Source organism: Argiope bruennichi, chromosome 7 (assembly GCF_947563725.1).
Source record: "Argiope bruennichi chromosome 7, qqArgBrue1.1, whole genome shotgun sequence".
NCBI classification, from domain to species: domain Eukaryota; kingdom Metazoa; phylum Arthropoda; class Arachnida; order Araneae; family Araneidae; genus Argiope; species Argiope bruennichi.
In genome coordinates, this window is record NC_079157.1 from 70,375,545 (window position 1) to 70,398,765 (window position 23,221).

The 23,221-nt window shown below is 29.0% G+C and overlaps 1 protein-coding gene across 1 annotated transcript in view; it reads right to left on the reverse strand.

Moving 5' to 3' along the window:
• LOC129975109 (proteasome activator complex subunit 4-like) overlaps positions 1–23,221 on the reverse strand; it is a 68,942-nt gene that overhangs the window by 8,913 nt on the left and 36,808 nt on the right. Inside the window, exons 29-39 of the mRNA XM_056088043.1 lie at positions 22,576–22,712; positions 10,593–10,646; positions 9,782–9,911; positions 8,788–9,032; positions 5,152–5,221; positions 4,844–4,969; positions 4,169–4,321; positions 2,565–2,669; positions 2,352–2,443; positions 1,670–1,801; positions 320–519 (exon numbers count right to left, since the gene is read on the reverse strand). Of these exons, the coding sequence (XP_055944018.1) occupies positions 320–519; positions 1,670–1,801; positions 2,352–2,443; positions 2,565–2,669; positions 4,169–4,321; positions 4,844–4,969; positions 5,152–5,221; positions 8,788–9,032; positions 9,782–9,911; positions 10,593–10,646; positions 22,576–22,712 (1,444 nt within the window). The remainder of the gene's footprint in view (positions 1–319; positions 520–1,669; positions 1,802–2,351; positions 2,444–2,564; positions 2,670–4,168; positions 4,322–4,843; positions 4,970–5,151; positions 5,222–8,787; positions 9,033–9,781; positions 9,912–10,592; positions 10,647–22,575; positions 22,713–23,221) is intronic.

Here is a 23,221-nt window from a genome sequence, read left to right on the forward strand (position 1 = left end):
ATCATTTCAGTCATTGCAGTTTGTGTGCCTAGTAACTGAATTAAGAATAGTTCTTGCACTGCATATGTGAATCACAAAAAGAAGGAATATTTGACCACTTTAAATATTTGCTTGTCTTTTTTTTTTACAAGCAATATGAAGTACTCAATTAACTGAAAATTTATACCAGTTTTACTTATTAATACTTGCTTGGAATTAAGACATTTTACTTCAAAAAATCATGTATAAAAGGTTTAGGAAAAGAATATTAACTTAATACTAAATTAAATACTTGACTTGATTTGGACTTGAATACTATATTATATATAAATGAGCTCACTTGTACAAAAAAGATTTTTAGCCTTCTTAAACTCAGGAGATTCTTCATACGAATCAGAATTTCTTTCATCTCCATCTTTGCGAGCTTCCAAAAGAGCAACTCTGGGCATTAAGGATTTTAAGAAAGGCACTCTCTTTGGTGTGTATGCCAAGCTTTTAGTATTTACGGGAATGTCATACATAAATATATATACAAGGAAACTGAAAAAAAATAAAATAGTAATTCCATTAAAAATTACATCTAACAGGCTCTGCTTTTTTTTTTTTAAATCAGTCAAATCACAAAGTTACATACAATAAAAATTTTCACATCTCTAAATGTTTAAAACATTTAGTGATTAAATGTTAAGATATTAAAAAAGTTTAAAATATTAAAAAAGTAATAATTTAACTCAATCATCATTTAACTCATATATTTGATTAAACACACCTTACAAGGACAATTTTGTAATATACATTTATAGCAAAGGAGATGGAAAAATAAATCACCGAAGAAATGATGTCACAAACTATTTATCATCAGATTTGCAAAGGTAAAAATTGAAAAAATAGATTTTAAAATATATTTCATTATATGTTTATGGCTACATTACAAACGTGAAAGAAATTTCTTGCTTTTCCACTTCCCAAGAGCATTAAGGCTACTAATCTTGATACTGATCAAAATAGAAATTGTCATACAAATTATAAATATTGAAAACACTCACAGCTAAAATTTGTTTCTTCCAAACACATAACTAATTTGAGTAGTCCAAACAAATAATTAGTGTGATTATTAAAAATTGTCAAACTAATGCTTTAGGTAATTATTTTAATTCCAACTCTTTCCAGAAAACTAATTAAGAGTGTCAACAATAGAAGAAAATATGAAAGAATAATTAAATAATACAAGATTTTATTTACAGTTTTAAAACATAAGTATTTCACATTATCAACTGCTTGGTCAACTTTTTACTAATATATGTAACATATATCAACTATTAGAACAACATTAAAAAAATTATATAGTAATACTATTGCAAGTTTTCACATTTATAACTGCATATAAATACTAATGAAGAATGCAGATTTTATTTCTTACAAATCATATATATATAAATATGATATCACTGAATCTGAAAAACTTGCATGACATTGGAAATGAAATATATAAATGATATAACAACTATATCTAAAACATAAAAGTAAAAAGCATGCGACAGAACTTCACTAAAAAGAAAACTAATAAAATTTCATGTGATTCTTAGTTAAAAATATAAAATAGTTTCCTTGAAAAATAATATAAAGGAATACGAAATATCAAGCCAAAGGGCGATTTAGTAACAACTGAATAATTTCAAATTACACTAACCTTCCCAGTTGTTCTCTAACATTTTGATAGGAGTGATCTAATTTTGGAAGGATATAATCTAAAGCTCTGTGTAAAAGCTCAGATGCTCTCCATTCTTGTTGAGCTATAAGACCCAGAAGCAAAGAGATCCAGCTAAAAATTAAAATTCAGTAAATATAACAATTAATATTGCATAAACAAATTTTCTTTAAAAACCAATAATAAAAAACATTAAATAGATAAAATGTTTAAAAACACATTCATTAATAATTTACAAGAGTCGTGGATTCAGATTATCATTTTTATATCACTATTCAGAAAACTTACACGCATATTTAATTTGATGTGCATCCTTAATTTAAACTATTTTTAATCTTGAAATATTTTATAACATATTCCTTCTTATTTTAAATTAGATATTAACATTCTTTTTGAATAAATATTTGATATTTTTTTACATATTATAAATTATATAACCAAGTAATAAAATTAGTTTGTAAAACCACACAGAAAAAATATTCTTTAAAAAGTCTTTTCACTTCCCAGAATTTATATTAAAACATTATAAGTGCAAGCAAGGGAAGGCAATAATGAATAACTAGCATATGAATGCATAAAATATAAGTTTTCAGAAAGAAATCGCCAACACAGATTTTTTTTTTTTTTTTTTTTTTTTTATAGATAAAAGAAACAACTATATCACCTGGCTTCTAAGAAAGAACCATATTCAACACTCTGGGGTTCTTGCATGAAAAATTCAAATATCCAATAGAATTTATTAGGATCTTTACTCGCCTGAAAATTTTAAATAATTAAAAGTCATAGCACATATAACAACTTTAGGCAAAACAATAAATTATGGTACATGACTGACATTCCAAGGACAATATAATTAATATAATATTAAAAAACTTACTGATGCAGAAGTAATACAAGTTGTCCAGTCATTCAATGTCTCAGGAGTTATACTATATACAACTTTTTGCAAAATAGGTGTTAAATATTCTTTCAAACTATGCATCTATATATATAGAGAGAGAAAAAATAATCAAAAATAATTATAAATTGAAGCATATTTTATAAGAGTATGAATATGAAATATTTATTAAAAAAGTTTGTTTAAGGTTAATAAAAAACTTATATCAGTATTTTTTTAGATACATATAACTTAATTACTTGAATGATGACTAAAAATGAATATTTTGGCATCTTTTATTAATAATTCCAGAAATATCATAGCATAAAAATTTTTTTATACCATCTTAAATATATATATATTCTTTTAATATAAATATTAACACATTTATTAATATACATATTTAGTTGTAAAAAATATTTTAAGGAGCAACAAAAGTAATATATCATCAAAGAAAAAAATGTAAATTATTTCCAGAAATGTTTAATCACATGGTTTTCTTCTGCTTTTGAAAGTAAAGGAAAGATCCCTCCCACTAATATTCTTAAGCAATATCATATGAATTCTTTTACTTCCGTTTGTTTACTAGTTTTTATTTATTTATTTACAAAAATAAATTGACAGAGTTTTTTAAGATATTATGTGATTTTATACTAGCAAGCAAGCTTCAATCCACCAAATATGATGTTAGATGAAGAGCCTGTTAGACAAGCTATTTAATATAAGCAGAAGGTGGTGTATCATTTTAATTCTGAAATCATATTTGATATAAGAAATAAAAAAAATAAATAAAGTAACCTGTATTAACTAATATGCAATGAGATGAAAGAGACAATTATGTTTACATACAAATATATAACATGATTCAACTCCATTAGTGATTATACATAACAATTATAAAATCGTACAGCTTAAATATCTACCACAGTTTGCAATTTCAAAGCATTTCATTGAGAGAATCATGATTATCAAGTAAAACATAAGAATTAATAGAAATTAAGCACAAATAATTTTTTAATCTATTTGGTACTAATGCTTAAAAATATATAATGGAAGTGGTTAATACATAAAAAAAGAAAATGAATGAAAAACTTTATATTTTAAACAACATAAAATTATATATATTAAAAATAAATTGCATTGAAGCAAAATACAAAAATTCTGAATAAAATAAATATTAATTAGGGAAAAAATATTTTTAACAAGATAGATAACTCTATGTCACAAAAATACTTAAAATCATATTTACGAAATTTTAGGATGATCTAGTATTAATCACTAAATGAAAATAGAATACTAGGTTTGATATTATATTGTGGACTGTTAAATGTAAAATATTTAACATACTCAAAATACAAGTAGCAAGAAACTAAAAATCAAGCTTTAATAACCTTTCAGTTAAATGACGAAACAATATTTGCTACATTAATCAAATTCCATCAATAAAATTTAAAGTCAACTGATTCAATTATTTATTAATTTGAGTATTTATTATGTTGTAACTAAACTTGATAATTTTTCTCACACAAAACACAATCAAATAAATAGTATATAAACATGCAACATTAACATTTTAGGTGTATATAATTAAAATTGTAAATGACCTTATGAAAATCCCAATATTTGGAACCGCATAAAATTCCTGCTATAATTTCAGCTGCACAACGTTGGACACTCTCTTGTTTATCTTCAACCATTCGACGCAAATGTTCATTAAAAAGTGGGAGAAATTGATCACCAAAATTATTAAATATAGCCTATGAAACAAGAAAAAAAATGTTTAAAGCACATGTACAAAATTATAGATTGAATGTTAAAGTAAAATAAAGATAACTTTTTTAATAATAAAAAAAAAATCAAAAATTAACTAGATATTAATGTACAATTAACTACTACATACAATATAGAGAAAATATTTGAATCACTATAATGTTATAACTTACTGAAGTTCACAGCACAAAAAGATATTCTGACTTCAATAATTAAAAAAAAATACTTTGTTATACGTTTTGGAAATAAAATTTTCAAGCTACTTTCAAACACCATTTTGGAAAATTTAAAATTTTACAAAACAGTATTTGAAATGTGATATTTCCAAATAGATAATTCCATTAAGTACTTTAATAAAACAAGCATATCAATGAACTAATTTCTTAACAACAAAAATTATTTTTTGAATAGATGCGGGTTTTTTTTTTTTTTTTTGTTAATTTTAATGAAATAAATCGCACAACATTTCCAATAAAATTATCTACCAAAAAATCATCAAGATTACTTACCTTGAACATATAAAATTTCTTTGAATCAAATTTATCATGATCCTTTTTTTCTTCTAATGAAAAGTACTTTATTATGCTATCAACAAATTTTTGTTGTGAAAATGCTTCATAAACTGGCTTTTCTTCCTTAAAAAGAATTCAATATGCAAACTTTATTCTAAAAAGTATAAAGAGGTCCAAAATACAGTATTAAAAAACAAAGCATGATCAATTATTATCACCAATAGTCACACATACACGCACAATAATAATAATTCCATCTACAAATTAACAATAATTATTGTTTAAAAAATGTCAGAACTGCATACTTCTGTTAATTCATCAAATGTTCTATCTAATTTAGGCTGTTGCGAATCTGGGGCAGGGACCATAAAAGATCTAAAATGAAGAGCATAATTTTTAAAAAATGTATCCATGAAAAATTTGAAGGCATTAACACATTTATGGTAGAAATTGAACATTTTCTCTAGAAAACTATTTATTAAATAAATATACTATACACACATACATATAAAATGGAATAAACTGCATGCATACATAGAGATATAGCAATAAAGATCATATTAGCTCTAAATAGAATATTTGGCTTTTTAGAAAATATTAATCTACAATATAAGAAACTTCACGCCTTGAGATACATGCTGAATAAATAGTAAAGTCTCTTCTAAAATAATAACAGCAAATTTAGAGTATTGCAAAATGAATAAACTATCAACAAATCTAAATTGTTATAACCATTGTGACTTGTACAAAATGCCTTCAGTTAAATCTGCTCAAGTAAATAATTCAAAATATTTAGATTTCATAAACAAGTAAAAGAAAAATATTAGAAATGCAGAAAAGACATCTACATTTTACATCTACTAGCACTACTATATAATGTTAAACAAAAATAAAATTTGAAAAAGATATAACATCAGATGGCTTTCAATCCTCTTGCCAATCACAATGAGTAAATGTTAATTATATGACACTGGCATAGATATACGAGATAAGAAGAAGGCTCAACATATTCTGAATAACAGGCTAAGCAATCCACAGGGTGCATAGTAAGAAATTGCAAAAATTAAGCATTTTTTAAGCACCTGAGCCGAAAAGAATTACATACCTTTTTACATTACGCATATGTAAACCTGCTTATTTCTAAGCACATTTTCCAATTTATAATAATACATTATTTTTACTAAAACATGCTCAAACTTAAATGTATATTTTAAAATTTTAATATTTATTTTTGCAAAACTGCAAAAGCACAACATCTTCTGTTATGCAACAATTTTTTGGTTTTGACAAAAACATAAAATTGTGGGGGTGGGGATGGGGACTATCAATACCAAAAAATTAAGTCAATTTTTATAATAAAAATCTGGGATCTTTTACAACATTTTTTTTTAAATTAACAAATTACTAGTTAATTTGGATGAATTGGATTCTCAAAATGTCAACATTGATATAGCAGCATATGAATTACCAAAATTTTGTATTTCATTTTTTATACATGCAGCGATAAATATCTGACAAAGCTAGGATGGAAAACTATAAACTTCCTCCAATGCTAAGACAAAATATTTAGCAATTCTGAATATTTTACTTGCAGCCTTATAAAGCAAAAAGTTAAAACATTCCAGGAGTGATCATAAGATTAGTAAAACTGTCAAAAATTGACATAGAAAATGCCATGTTCTAATTGCATTTTTTAGATCAATTTTTTTATAACAAAAATGAATAATAGCATTTGGAATTATTCTTTCTATAAAAGAATTATTGCTTTATATTTCTTAAATTTAGCTAAGGGCAATTTTAAATGTTTTACATTTTAAAAATTAAATAAAAATTTGCTTTTTAACCTACATTTAAAAATTAAAAAAAAATTACCTTAGGTTTAAAATAATTACAAAAAAATTGCGATTATATTATTTACTGTAGAATCTAAATGATTTTACGATTCCTAGTTTTCATAAGTAACAGAAAAAAAAAATTCAATAAGTTAAAAAGAACCCAACTCTGTAGTTAGAAGTAAAATAAAAATAGAAAAAGACAGTTAATGCATTTTTTAAAAAGCATTTTCTGAAGCTAGCATGAGATAATATATCTTATTGTCTTAAAATTTAAGAATACTCAACAAATGGAGAATCTTATTCAGTGAACTGATTTAAAATTTTGAATTTTAAATTACTGAAAAGAAAGCATTTTTTTTCTATCACAATGTTAACACGTCTAATATGACTTAATTATTCCAAGAAGCCTTCATTCCATGAGGAAATTTAAAAAATTAAATTATTTTAAATTTCATTACAATAAAAATCATTGTTACAAACTGTGTCCAAAACTAATTTTCCAAAAATTACTAAAATTTTTAAAAAAATGCACCCATTTAAACAAAATTGGTATAAGTAAAAAGTAAACTTTTAAAGTGGTCTGCGATAATAAGTTTTAATGTTAAGGCAGAAATGTGTCAAAATTCTGTTTTTATTTTGTAATTAACTTTCTAATTGAAATCCTGAAAAATCCATTCTTAGTAGACCTCTAATACCCAAGAGGTAACTTTCTGCCAAATTTCACATTTCTACCTGCAATTGTGCTGCATGTTGCTCTGTCAATCAAGACAAACTTCTATATGTATAGAGAGATTTGATTGGAAAACAAAAGAAGAAAAAAGTCTGTAAAAGTTACAAAAAGAAAAAACTCAAAAATCTTTATAAAAATGATAGAATCTGGAAACTACAAAATAAAAGCTTTGAAGAACTTTTTATTTTTAAAAAATTTCAAGTACCAGAATTAGTTTTAGTTTTTTTTCATACATACAAAAACTAAAATTTGTCAATACTGGTTCAATAAATAAAAATTTTCAAATGAATGGGGACATTCAAAAAATAAAAAATCAAGACAAATGAAAACCTATGGCTTCAAGTTAAAATTTCATTGTACTATATTTTTCGAAATCCACTAACATAATTACACATAGCTATAAATTGCAATTCAATATAAAACAGTAAAATTCATTTACGTAGGTTGTTCAAGAGATTATTCCCCAGACAATATATGGACAAAAACAATGACCGAATGTGTAACAGACAAGAGAGGCTTCACAGTAAGTGTTTTTAGAGCATGTTCGATATATCTTTCTGGCACATCAAATTCATCCTACTGTATTCTTCTTTTCCAATCATCGGACCATCTGCATATTTTTCATTAACACATAAAAAGGTTAAATGTAGATTTATTAGGAAAAAATAAAACAAATTCTTCACTATCTTTGAATTCTGCTGAAGTTTGAATGTTTTTCCAAGTCACAAGAGGTATGACATAATATGCATTTTGTACTTTACTTTTGGGATAACCTTTCCAAAATTTTCAATAATCAAATAGCAATGCACATTGCTGAAGAGGGAGTGGGAAAAGTCATTAAGTATTATCTTAATAATTTGGTGTCAAAAAGTTTTCTTTGCACTTCTTGAGAAAGTTAAGCACTTTTTAAGGACCACTTTACAAAATTAAGCACATTTAAGGTGCTAAAAAAATGGTTTTCAAATTTACACATTTTTCATGACACTATGCATTCTGATCCAGTTCACAAATGACAAAATCTGTATGCACAGTAGTTATACAAACAGTAAACAAAAAAATTAATAATGAAAAATAACAACTTTTTTCTCTAAAGGATAGAATTAATTAAAACAATCATATAAGGAAGACATAAAAAAGCCTAAAAACAGCTACTTTTCTTATGGCCTTCAAATTTGCCATGCAGTTTTGACAAGAAATATATGAATGAACTACTTCAATCTAACTACTAATGATTTCATATCAAATTAGCTTGTTATTTTTATTTTTAATATTTAATAAATGAAAAATCTTGAACTTTCTTTAATCTTCTAAAACAATTAATGCAAGACCCTACAGCCTAAAAAGCTTAATTAATGGAAACATTTTTAAAAACATACTTTGGCCATGTGTAAAAACCCCAATGGGTTTTGTGAACAAAATATCTTGAATTCCAATTTCCTTCAGTATTGGGATGATTGGCACTGTTGTATTGTAGCCAAAAATTATCAGGCATATCATTCACTTTAGGCATTAACGGATGCAATTCAGTATTTTTAGGATTTTGTACAGTAGGATCAATCTGAACCTTGGGATGTTTTCGTTTATGCTGTTTAAGAATGCAGGTCAAACCTTGTATAGCAAGCTAAAAAAGCACACAATAAAGTATGTTTAAAATGCAATTAATATTATGCTCATTAGATTAAAAATAATGTCCGCAAATATGAAAATGAAAAAAGCTCTTATATGTCTTTTTATAAAATAGCCTGAAACAATTTTACCTCCACCTAATAAATGCTTAGTAAGAAAAATCAAAAAAAGTATTTTTCATATTCTATATTGTCAGTTTCTTATAAGAAATCTTATATATGTAACATCAATATGCAACGTCAGCAACGTGCATAATAAGGAAACAAATTACTTACAACTGAATTACATATGTAAAACAATAAAATAGAAAGAGAAATGAATTCTTCAAAGATCAAATTATGTTTCTTTAACAAGTGTAATTAATTAGGCTTTTCGTATTATTTTCTTAACTTCAAATCTAAAAGAACTACAATGCCATTTGTAGAATGATATTAGTAGCAAAACTGAAATAAAAATATATGTTTATATAACTTCAATTGAACTAAAATTAATTAATCTTATGCAATATATTTGTATGACACAACCTAAAACTGCAATATTTAATCACTAATTTCTCAGTTTTTTTAAAAAGTACTTCAAGTTTACATAGCTTAAAAAAACTTTTCAAGGATATGCATGAGAAAATTTTTCAAAATATCTAGCAGGAAATAAATGTAATAAGTCTATTTTAAAGAAAAAGAATTTTACAAAAATTGCACAATATTATAAAAAACTGCAATTAAAATCATGTAGAATTAGAATTACTTTTCGTATAGCTAGTGTGTCATGTACAAGATGAGACACAAACAGTTCAACGCCCTCAGCAGGTATTCGAACATCTGGTCTCATTAAAATTGACAGAATGGTAAAAGCAAGGTGGTAATTTCTCCAATGCCTAAAAAAAATTTAAAAAATCAGGACATATTTTCAATAAAAATCCTAAGATATTAACCATAATGGAACACAGAAATCAACATACAAGCTAAAATCTTCAATTAATACACCAAAGAGAAGGTAAAAGTTAGATATTTTTAAATAAGAACTTCATAAAATGTTATGTGAAGCATATTAGTACTTTAATCAAAATCCACAGCAATTATATTAAAACTTAAATCAGTATCTACAGTAGTTATAATTCAGTAAGATAATAAGGATTTTAAGAATTTTGTTTAAAATAAGGAAAGTAATAAATAAAATTCATCAAAAATAAGATTTAGCTCAATTACACTGGATAAAAACACATTGAATCAGCTATCATGTGTAAAAGAACAAAATAAAAAAATTAGTCCTAAATATAAGTATTATCTTTGAAATTTCAAATCTTGCAGCCGCATGCTTTTATTACATTATATTAGTTGTAGAAATATATTAGAAAATATGGATAATATGTAAACACACACACACACACACACACACACACACACACACACACACACACACACACACACACACACACACAAGTTTTTGCATACACCAGTGAAAACATATTTAGAGGAAATTAACAGTATGTGTATTTAAAAGCCATTACTTTTTTTTTTTTTGATTAACAACTTAGGTTAACAAAATGCATACTTACAAACTGCCTTGTTTCATGACATCTATCAAGTTCAGAACCAGCTTAACATATTTTCTAAAATAAGAATAATTTATATAAAAAACATTTCCTATAAAAAAAATAAAATTTTTAACAGTTTTTAAATATTTTCAGGAGAAACTGTATTAAATTCATGATAAAGAGAAACATATATTTAAAAATTTCCAACAGATAAAAAGAATTCACACAAACACTTAAATTCAAGGAGTTCACACATACACACTTGAAATGATAACCTGAAAGAATTCACTTATAGACAGAGAAATCCTAAGAATTATTTTACAGAAAAGAAAGACATGAGAACAGATTAATTCAACTGATAATTTCTTTTCTAAATTTTCACTAACAGCATCTTTTAACTCAAATGAAAACTCCTGTTCTGAGTAGTAAACAAGCAGTAGGCAAGATAGCTTCACAGAATCAAGGTCTGCCAAAAAGATAATATGAAATAATTTTTAAAAAATTTCTTCCAAATATAATGCCAAAATGTAGCAATTATATTTAAAATTTTCATGGAGGGATTTGACAATTATTTTTTCTGAAATAGGCAACTGAAAGAAATCCCAAATGCTTAAACATGCATAACATTTATTGAACATCAGAATAAAAGATAGTGTTAATTACACATTATCATTTATTTTGCCCTATTGAATTCAGAAATTTACCTCTTTAAACAAAGGTAATAACAAAACCCCATTTCATCTAGGATCAGCATCCCAAATTATTACTCCTCAATTATATATTTTATTATTTTCACAAGATTAATTTATCATAAGGAAAAGAATAAAGGCATAAAGATACTGATTTGCCACTGAAAAAATATCCTGGGGTTATTTTAAGTACCAAAGAATCTTTTGGAAGCCAATTCTAAACTGCACTTTTAGCTCATTAATTGCTTCATTTTATTTGAATAAATCTTAACTTATTGCTACTTAACAACATCCAAATAATTATCACATACAATCAAATTATGTTTAGCTAAGTTTGTTTAAGACAAATTATCATTAACTAAATTCATAATCCCTCCACAAATAGATTAAAATATTTGTTTAAGATGAATTCGGTTAGTGCAGATTTTCAGTTAAGACAAACAAATTTTTGCTGTAGGACGAACAAAATATTAAATCATGAGCAAAATGTACTAAACAGATGGCAAATCTGAATGATCGAATCATTTCCACCCCCCCCATTTTAATGCAAGTATTTGATGACAGAAATAGTTTTAAAGATTCGTGTTTTTCAAATAGCAAACTTTTCCTGAAAAATCTTTTATCAATTCCATTAACTAGGGTTCTGCATGGGTTAAGTAAGATGACATTTGTTTGTTTAGTATTGCACATGCAGATTAAGAGAAAAACGAAATGACAGACTGAAGAAATCTTTAAGTTTAAAAGAAAAGCAGTCAATTTTAAACGGTGTTGATGATGGAATTAAGAAAATATCACTGCAAAAGATGGCATTCCAAGAAGCATATTGTTTTAAAGAACTATTACAAAATCTAGATGGTTTGTGTTTTAAATAAATTTAAGCCCAAGAGGAAAAGAATCTGATTACCAAAGATTGAAGAGATGGAAATTGCTTTAAATAAGTGGATAAATAAAGCTCGGAATATAAACAGGGTGTTAACTCAAGAATTATTTGGGGGGGGGGGAGTTACATTAACGATCCCGTTTTAAAGCAACACTAGGGCTATTTTGGAACAGATCTCGCAATTTTGAACTGTGGCACCTCCGCCTCCAAACTTCCACGCCATATCAGAGGGTGACCATTTGCCGGACGGATTTAACGTGCACCAAACCCACTTACAGATGGTTCTTAGGTGGAATCAGGGCTCGAACTTGAAACCCTCGGGTTCTGAAGTCAAGACTTTACCACCAGGTTATTGTGGCCTTATTGGGGGAGGGACGTTTTCTCCCCCCTTTTTTGCAGATGCCTTAAGCATGGAAGATTTTCAAGCTTCATCTGGATGGCTACAATAATTTAAAGATTGGTAGATTTTGTATGTAAGAAAATAGTATCAACCTAAAAGGTAAAACATTTTTCTAAAGAATAATATACCACCACTTATGATAAAATACAAGCCATGTGATATTTACAATGTTGATGAAAGTGGGCTTTTTTTAAGGCTCTTCCAGAATATATCCTACATATTTGTAGACAAAAATGTTCTAGTGGCAAATGTAACAAAGAAAGATTGACTCAAAAAATAATAAAACAATAATCCTGGATGACAGAATTAATTTTTAGGAATAGCTGGGAAAAATAATAAGGAAACTAAATCGACTGAAATTGGAAAATCTGCACAATTTTGGAAAATTGTGCTGCCCATAAAGATGCATCAGGATTAAAAGTGATTAAGATGGTCTTTCTGCCTCCAAACAAAGCAGCCTTGAGATCAAGGCAACATTATCAGAAAGAGATGATAAAAAGAGAAATCACTTTATTTGATAAAAACATACCTTTTCAATGTTGGATGCTCCAACAATTACAAGGAATGCAAAGAAAGCAGTAATTCCAAAGACAATAAAAAACTCCTTTAAACAAGCTGGTTTTTTAATTCCAGAAAATGCTGATGCTGAGAAGTTAATTTAAGTGAAATTAATTAATTTATTAGGTTTTTAAAAAAATTCAAGCAAGAGAAATAGTTGTCCAAATGTAATAGTTGAGAATTATGTGAATATAGATGATGATGATGATACCTTTACATCACAAGAATTCAGTGATTCTATTATTATTGATTCAACAAATAACAAAATGATAAGGAAGAAGAAAATGATTCAGAATCTAATAATGAAACCAAATGAGTAAGCATACTCATTTTTTGTTGGAAGCAACAATCACTTTAGATACTGTTCATTGTTGTTTACTTGGATAGGAAAATTTCTCTATATACATAAATTGCACTGATAATCAAGTATTTTAAAGAATTTCATGATAAAAATATGTGCAAACGTCTATAATGCAATATTTTAAATTTGAAATATGAAATTGCAGTACGTTTTCATTAACTGATTTCTATGATTCTGTATTGTATGCCCCCCCCCCATTTTCCACTTTCTTCTATGTTACTGTTAATACAAACTAAAGACAAATTAATTTTGATGGTCCCTTGGAATTTGCTTTCATAAGGTTTGACTGTACGTACATTTTAAATTATACATTAAACATATTTCAGGATTAAAATTTTGCTTCCTTCCAGAAATGGGGAATGCAGCATTATTTAGATAATGGTTTTTAAGCTTTTTATCATGATATTATTCATTATAATTATACTGCACCAAGTATATAATATCACATGGCAATTACATCAGTAAAAGGATTAATTATATTTGAAAACTGAATTTAAAAAATATAATAACATCACTTTTTACTATCTCATGATGTCGTGTTCGCGTTACCACGGAAAGGGGGTGCAGTAGCTTCTGAGGGTAAAGACCCCTGAGCACCCGAGGACACAAGTTTGACTTCTAGCTCATATGAAGATGAAACTCACATATTCGCTTGCACAACCTCTTTTTACAGGGGGGCACATTCACACACCTCACGGATAGAACACAGATGGAAAAACAACCATGCTTGAACCGGGATTCGAACCCGGGACACCCAGATCACGGGGAAGATGCGCTACCCCTATGCAAGGACGCCGGCTTTACTATCTCATAAAAAAAAATAAAAAAAAGCACTGAGAAAGTACAGTAATTATCAAAAAATTTGAATACAAGATTTTGACGCATCTCCACATTTCAGATCTCCCTGAGTTCAATAAACACAATTTTTGAAAATGTCCATCTACCTTCCTGTGACAAAAATAACTCAAAAATGCTTTGAACTAGCACAGTTGAAAATTGGCATATCGTCTTTATACCAAATTTGCAGATTTCTATCAAATTTTGTGTAAAAGCTGTTGCGAGAAAATTTGTCTATCCAGCTGTTCGAATATAAGTTAACACAATAATTACAAAACAAAGCGAGATAAGAATCATTGCACAGATTTAACATTTATAATGTAGATATCTGTCAAATTATGAGCCAAATCCAATAACAAGTTGATTGTCTCTCAGTCTGTATTTTTAGAAATAAGTAAATGCAATATGGCAAATTTTTGTTTCAATAAGTAGAGAAAAATATGTCTAAAACACAAATTCGGCTTTTGGATATTGCTAATGCCCACCCAGAATTAATCGCCATGTATTACACGAAAGATTCTCCAATAATACTAAATGCAAACCAAAAATCAAAATTTTATAACTATTATATGCCAGGGCCATGTAAGGCATTTTCTGGCGTGAAAAATTTATTAGAGAGTATGTAAGAATGCTTTGTGAGGATCATTCCCGCTAGTTTATTAATGACTTCTGAAATAGCATGATTGCCATCATTGCAAGTATATGATTTTAATTCATTTTTGGCATAATTAACATTTTAAGTAAACATCTGAGTATCTCCACAAAGAAATATATCTACAATTTAGATAACTCAAAGAATGATTATTTTCTGATATGCATATAAAAAATAATCTACAAGAGCTCAATTACAAACAAATATAAAATAAGAATGATCTTTTTTACACCTAAGGAATTAAACAAAGGAATTTTTACAAAAAGGAATTAAACATATATGTAGAGATTTAATTAGTGGCCAGTACCATTCCACTGAACGCATCCAATTTAATTTAGTTTTATTGTATTGTAATAGATGGCACCATGGGTTCTACTAACCGAAAGTGCTAAGTCACAAGACCATAAGTATGAGTAAAAAGCGAACTGTTTGCATTCGCTCGAGAGAAGACAAGGAGAGAGGATTCTTCATGTCCGATAACGATGAGTACTTAATACGCAAAGGCGTTACATAGTTTAGCTATGGGCAGACATTTTGTTAAGCTTCGCCCTTGGTGCTATCTAAATATTTTACTTCTAATTTTAATGTAAATAACCTTTCCCGTCCTAATTGTTAATGTCCTTTTAATTTTGTTTACTGTAAATAAATTATCTGTTTTTCTTTAAACGTTGCTTCTTTTTTAAATCGGTACCCTAGACACTGATCCAAATGGGATTGAATGGGCATTTTGTCCCACCCAGATCTACAAACTTGGGGGCACGGCCCCGGGTATCTGGAAATCATCGTTAAAGAAAACTCCAGTCTCCTCTTCAAATTAAGTATACAACGGAAGGGTTCCCACTTGTGCAACGGAAGAATGTGTGTTCCTATATCTCAAAAACATCATCAGTGAAAAAAATTATCGAAAATAAGCGTGCACCGCCAAGTAAAATTTAAAATATTGTGCCGTCGCATACCGCTACTGAGCAAGATTCGCGTAAGTACTTCTGGAATATTTTGTCTACGTTCCAGAATTGAATAGTCTGTCCTGAAAGTAATCTATTGACGCTCTCCAGTTCTTTTTATTTAAATATATGTAACAATATATTGATCCATTTATTTGAATCCATTGATAACTGTTGTTTATAAAAATTTCAGCTTCATGAATGTGTTTGATATATATAGTAACAGATTTCAGTTTTGTTTTTGAAGAATCTATTCTATAATAAACGTAGTGAAATTAATTTTAAGTAAACTATTGAATAATTGAAAGTTATTATTTTAATTTTATTGAAAAAATATTATTTCTGAGTTCTGAATTTAACTTGTTTCTTGAAAATTTATGTGCACTATTCCGTTTTCCTATCGATTGATATTAAAAAGAATCAACGACTAGGCAATGACCTTGAGTGGCGCGCCGGAGGATTACAGAGTTCAAGTTAACTTTTCCACTTGTATTAAATCTTTTTTCTTAATATTTGTGTATATTATCTTATGCTATAATCATTAAAAACGAAACGAAAGTGTATATATATATATATATATCGTGTAGAAAGAAACTTAACTGATATACAAATAACTTTTCCTAGCTGTATGAATAAATATTAACGAAAGAATTTTTTTATTTTTTGTTGCTTGTGATTTCAAATGAAATATCCGATAATCATACTATTTGAAATGTATTGCTGGAAGTTACTCATGGTTTTATAATAAAGCATTTTATATTCTATTCATTCCAATAGCATTTTGAAGTAAAGAAACCAGATGAATTGTTGATAAAAATATTTGTTATATATATCAACATTGAAGATTATTTATTTTCAGTTTAAATTCGAACAATATTTTTGACTTTTACTTATATTTTGATTTAATTTTGAATTTTACTAATATTTTGATGTAATTTGGGCTTTCCTGCTTTACAGTTGTTTTATTATCAGTAGTATTCTTTTGAAAGTCATTATCAATGTCATTTTTTGTATCTCTAATTTCAGAGTGGAACCGTATTTAAAAATAATTTGTGCATTTTAAGATATAGTTTTTAGGAATAAGTTTTAAATAACCCAAAGATTAATTTTTTATTTCAAGTTTGAAGCGAAACTAATATAATTTGGCATTTAATTAGACACGCTAAAGCAGTGAAAAATTTAGATAATTTTCAAAATTAATACAGTTCTTTGATTTAGCACCAAGTCCCTTTTTCTTTCAAAATGGCTTTCTTACTTAAAGGCGAGAAAGAAGATTTAATAGCTCTCGCGAAACAATTCGGCGTAACCGTTGAAACCGACTTGACGAAACCCAAAATTAAAGATCTGATTTTGGAAAGCGAAGATTATGATGAGAAAGATGCCAAACTGATGTTAGATAGTATCATTGAGGACAGATTTCTAGCAGAAGTATAAAAGCAAAACGAAAGAGAAGAGCGATTGCGGAAGGAGGAACGTGAGCACGAACTTGAGAATTCAAGCTCAAAGAAATGTTGATCATGAAAACTCGGCAGATATTTCAATAACAAATAAGACTTCCCAAGAGATGTTCCACCGATTCTACATGAAAGATGACATAAGTTTAAATTTAAAGCTATTTGAGCACCATGTCAATTTAATGTTATTGCCAAAAGCGCAATGGGTCCAGAAGCTACTAGGATTAATTCATCTGGAGGTTGCTCATTTAATTGCTCGAGAACCTGAGGAAAAATCAAACGATTACGACCATGTGAAGAATCTGTTGTTACAGAGACTCAAGTTGTCACCGGAGAAACTTCGACAGTTGTTTCTTTCACATCGAAAAGCTCCAGAGAAAACATGGCAAGATTTCTATCATGAATAGCAGACTTACTTTGATGGATGGATAACAGGGCTGAAAATAGACACCTACGAAAAGTTACGTGAACTTATCGTCGCAGACCAAATGAAACGGAAGGCACCACCAGAGTTTCAGAATCACTTTCTTGATGAATGGTCGCCCATATATTCACCTGCTGATTTGGCGGGAAAATTCGAACTGTATGACGATGTCAGGAGGACATTGAAACCAAAAGCATCAAATCCATTCTTCAGAAGGAAAGATGAAGGTCAAGGAGCAAATAAATTTCAGAATTACCCACGAAGACCAGCGAATTTCCGGGATAGAAATAAAAAGTTCGAGAAGAGACCTTTGCAGCTAAATAGAAACTCATGCGTCGAGAAGAATAACCCATGGAGACCTGTGAATTGTTGTTACTGTCAGACACTAGGACAATTTGGCGTAGATTGTCCACGACGACCCAAAAATACGAAAAGTAACAAGCCTTTGACGCCTATTGTACAAGTTAGCTCTGAACTTTCACGAGAGAAAATGAGAACAAGAAAAGTAGCGTTAAGAAGCAAAACGTTTTATGCATTAATCGACACTGGTAGTTAAGTCACACTACTCCGAGAAGATATTAGCAAACAAATCTTCAGTACTTTCAAGAGAAACGATTATATTATCTGGTTTAGGAAAATCGGAAGTCAAAATAAAAGGGTCATTTCAGCAAGATATCGAATTAGATGGACAAAAATATATTCTGACATGGCATGTGGTGCCTACGTCATATTTAGATTTTCAGGCAATTATTGGATCAGACATTTTAGAACAAGCCTCACTGGACTTCGCCAAAGAAGATGTTAAATTTCGAAGAAGAGAAAATGTAAAAATATTTTTCTTGCATGCGCAGCTATATGAGGCAAGACAAAAAGATGAAATCGAAATAGAGCGCATTTCTAGTCCAGAAGTAAGAAAAGAATTATCGGAACTAATTTCCAGTTACAAGCCAGAAAAAACTGAAACTACGGATGTATCCATGAGAATTATTTTAAAGGACGAAATTCCAGTCTACCAACCTGTAAGAAGACTCATTTCCAGAGAATCAAGCAGTGAATAAAAAAATCGACGAATGGTTAGAACAAGAGATAATCAGAACCCGCTCATCCGAGTACGCGAGTCCAATCATATTAGTAAAGAAGAAAGATGGTACTACTAGGTTATGAATCGATTATAGAAAATTAAACAAAAAGCTCGTGAAGACCGTTTCCCATTGCCATTAATAGAAGACGTTTTGAATAAATTCCAAGAAGCTAAAGTATACATTACCCTTGATTTAAGGAATGGATTTTTTCACGTCGGTGTAAACGAAAACTGTAAACACTTCACATATTTTGTAGTTCCTGACGGACAATTCGAATTCAGCAAGGTACCTTTCGGTTTGAGTACCAGTCCTAGCGTGTTCCAGAGGTATGTGTACAGTATTTTCAGATAACTTATGCGAAAAGGCATTGTGATAATCTACATAGACGACTTAACAATTCCAGTTCAAGACCAAATTGAAGGGCTAAATTGAAGGGAAAGTTAAAGTGTTTGAAGTAGCTTGGAAATAAAATTTCCAAAATGTCAATTTCTGCAGAAGAAAGAGTTTTTAGGCCACATCGTCGAAAACAGGATAATTCGTCCATCAACAGCAAAAACGTTAGCGGTAAAAAAAATTTCCACTACCGACAACGGCCTAACAAGTTCAAAGTTTCCTAGGCCTAACCGGCTAGTTCATTCCCCAGTATTCAAAGACAGCAAAACCACTGAGTGACCTGACTAGAAAGGATACTCCATTTGTGTTTAACCATCCTCAGTTTGAAGCATTCGAAAAGCTCAAGAAAATATTAACAGAAGGTCCAATGTTAAATATATTTCGACAAGGATGAAAAACAGAATTACATACGGACGCAAGTCAATATGGATAACGAGCCATTTTACTGCAAGAAGGCGAAGATAAAAAAAAACTGCATCTTGTCCAATCAATACATGTCTCAAAAAACTTCTCCAGCGGAAGAAAAGTATAGTAGCTACGAATTGGAAGTCCTCGCCATTGTCACAGCACTTAAGAAATTTCGCACCTACCTTTTACGTAATCACTTCAAGATTTTGACAGACTGTTCCGCTTTCCAAAAGACTATGGATAAAAAGGACTTAGTCACTCGAATAGCCGGATGTGCACTTCTTTTAGAAGAATTGACTACGAAATTATTCATCGACCAGGCAAAAGAAAGTAACATGTAGATGGTCTAAGCAGAAATCCGGTAGCGGTAATATCAAACGAAACTATTACAGCAAGATTGGAAGGAACCCAGCAAGAGGATGAAAATATCCAAAATTTCAGATCAGCCATCAGCGCAGTGTTAATAATGAATTTTTCGAAATAAATGAAATCTTACACAAATATGAAAATGGTCGTGAATTAATAGATGTTCCAAGAGACATGCAAAACGAATGAATCAAATTAGCTCATGAAAAAGGACACTCAACAACTAAGACCGAAGAAATCATCATGCAAGAATTCTTTATTCCAAACCTAACCAAACGAGTACAAAATGTAATCTTGAACTGTGTATCATGTATATTAGCAAATAAAAAAAGCGGGAAGAAAGAAGAATTTTTAAACCCTATTCCTAACGAAGATATACCACTAAGTACCTATCATGTCCATTTTATAGGTCCTATGCCATCCACGAACAATAAATATCAATATATCCTAACAATTATTGATGCATTTACTAAATTTACTTGTCTTACCCTGTCAAATCTACTTCTACTAAAGACGCACTTGACAAACTAGGACTACAACAGAAAACGTTTGGCAATCCAAAGAGAGGATAGATCACCAATACTGATACACAAATCACTGATAGAGGATCAGCATTTAGTGACTATTGTATCGACGAGAACATCAAACATCTACAAATAGCAACAGGAGTACCTCTAAGAAACGGCCAAGTAGAAAGAGTACATCGCACACTCATACCTGTCTTAACTAAACTATCAATTGATGACCCAACAAAATGGTACAAGCATGCACACAGACTACAGAGAATCCTTAATAGTACCTCAAACCACAGTACCAAGTGGACACCTTTTGAACTGTTAATTGACAGTTTAATTGGAATAAAGAAGATCTCCGAATACGAGACTTACTGTTGGAAGAATTATAAGAACAGGGAGATCTACTTCAGCAAGACGCAAAAGCTAACATTCAGAATATACAGGCCCAAAATAAAAAGAACTATGATAGAAAGCTCCAGTATATCAGAAAGGGGATTTGGTAGCCATTCAACGACCTGAATTCGGGACTGGACTAAAGCTAAGATCTAGATTTTTGGGACCATAGTCCAAACGGAGTTAAGATTATAAAAGTAAAGCCGAGAGATAGGTACGACGTTGAGAAAATAAGCGACCATGAAGGTCCTAATCTGACCACGTCGTCAGCTGATTTGATGAAATTTTACTTACCAGGTTGAATAAAACGAAATCAGGGTGATTGTTAATTATTTTATTCCGTAATATATTCCATTTTTATGTAAATTTATATATTCTTCTAACATAATTATGCTTCAATGAATATACACATATGTTTTTTCCATGTTCCGTCCATTATATTTTCCTTTTGTAGCGAACTTCTGTCTGAGTTATGACAATTATGTAAACTGCTTTCCCTTAAATTGTGCATTTATATTTTAGACATTTTTTTTCCAGTGATGTATTCAGCAAATTATTACAACTAGTGTAACTTACCTGTCTATTAAGAATCAACGTATTTAAAGTGAATTTCTGAAATTGTTTCTTTTAATAACAGTTTGGCAGAGTGGAATTTAATGTCAATCTTGAGTGCCAATATGTAAACAACGATGTGGTCATCGTTCTATCAGGATTGGCCGAGTTGTAGACTTAATTAGTGGCCAGTACCATCCCACTGAACGCATCCAATTCAATTTAGTTTTATTGTATTGTAATCAAAGGCACCATGGGCTCTACTAACCCAAAGTGCTAAGTCACATGACCATAAGTTTGAGTAAAAAGTGAACTGTTTGCATTCGCTCGAGAGAAGAGAAGGTTCTTCGTGTCCGATAACGATGAGTACATAATACGCAACGGCGTTACATAGTTTAGCTATGCGTAGACATCTTGTTAGGCCTCGCCCTTGGTGCCATCTAAATATTTTACTTCTAACTTTAATGTAAATAACCTGTCCCGTCCTAATTGTTAATGTCCTTTTAATTTTGTTTACTGTAAATAAATTATCTGTTTTTCTTTAAACGTTGCTTCTTTTTTAAATCGGTACCCTAGACGCGGATCCAAATGGGATTGAATGGGCATTTTGTCCCACCCAGTCCTACATATATATATTTTACTTTAAATTAAAAAAGACCTCAGAAATAAAACAATTATTCAAATAAAAGAATTTAAAAGGTAATTTGCATTCTGATGCTGATTAATAAAATTTATTTTCATCAACTTATGTCTCAAAAAATCATTCTCAACAAAATAAAAATCCTTATGAGATAAATATATCTAACATCTATAAACTTTTCAAAGTTACATGAATACAAATGTTCAAATGATAAGAAAATTAAAATGTTTAACCATTGTACACATATGTAAATTCCTATGCTATGCATAATATCGCAAAAAATTTCGGGAATTCTAAAACTGACATGTAAATTAATTGAATTTCTAGGATACCTATTATAGTTATTTTAAATCAAATGAAAAATATTAGTGCAGTCTACTCATACTAAAAATATAGCAACTCTGGCATTAATTTTTAAATAATCTCTTTTTTAAACAAAAGAAAATGTTAACATACTGTTCCCTCAAATTGCTTTTTTGTATCAATTCTTCTGAATATTTCTGAACAGTTTCATCACTGAAAATAGGTGAAAGAGGCAATGGTGAACTTTGGTTCCAAAGACCTTTTGCAACATCTATACAAGACTTGGGGATCTGGAAAAACAAAAATTAACTTCTGGCTTAGCTTATTATTTAAGCAGATCTAAACAAGCAATCTGAAAATGAAACAGACAATTCAATGACCTAGTAATTATAAATTTAAAACCTATAGTGTTTCAGCAACAGAAACATTTGAAAATTATATGCATTATTTCAGATGATTATGAAATTGTAACTTGATAAACCAGCTCTATACAAATAAATTTTTTTAAATGTTATACTCAACATGTATTAGCCAATTAGGAAGGAAAGACTGATAAATTTTTTTAAATGTTATACTCAACATGTATTAGCCAATTAGGAAGGAAAGACTGATTTAAGTGAATGTAACCAAAAACATTTTCCTTAATATATATATATATTCAGAATTTAAAAAAATATATGCCATATGTAAATTTTGGTGATTTTGCTTCTATATCGTTTTAGTATTTAAAACAAAAACAACTAAGCATAATTTTATTTTACTTTACTGAGCTTAATGTGTAATGTAAAATCAAATTACC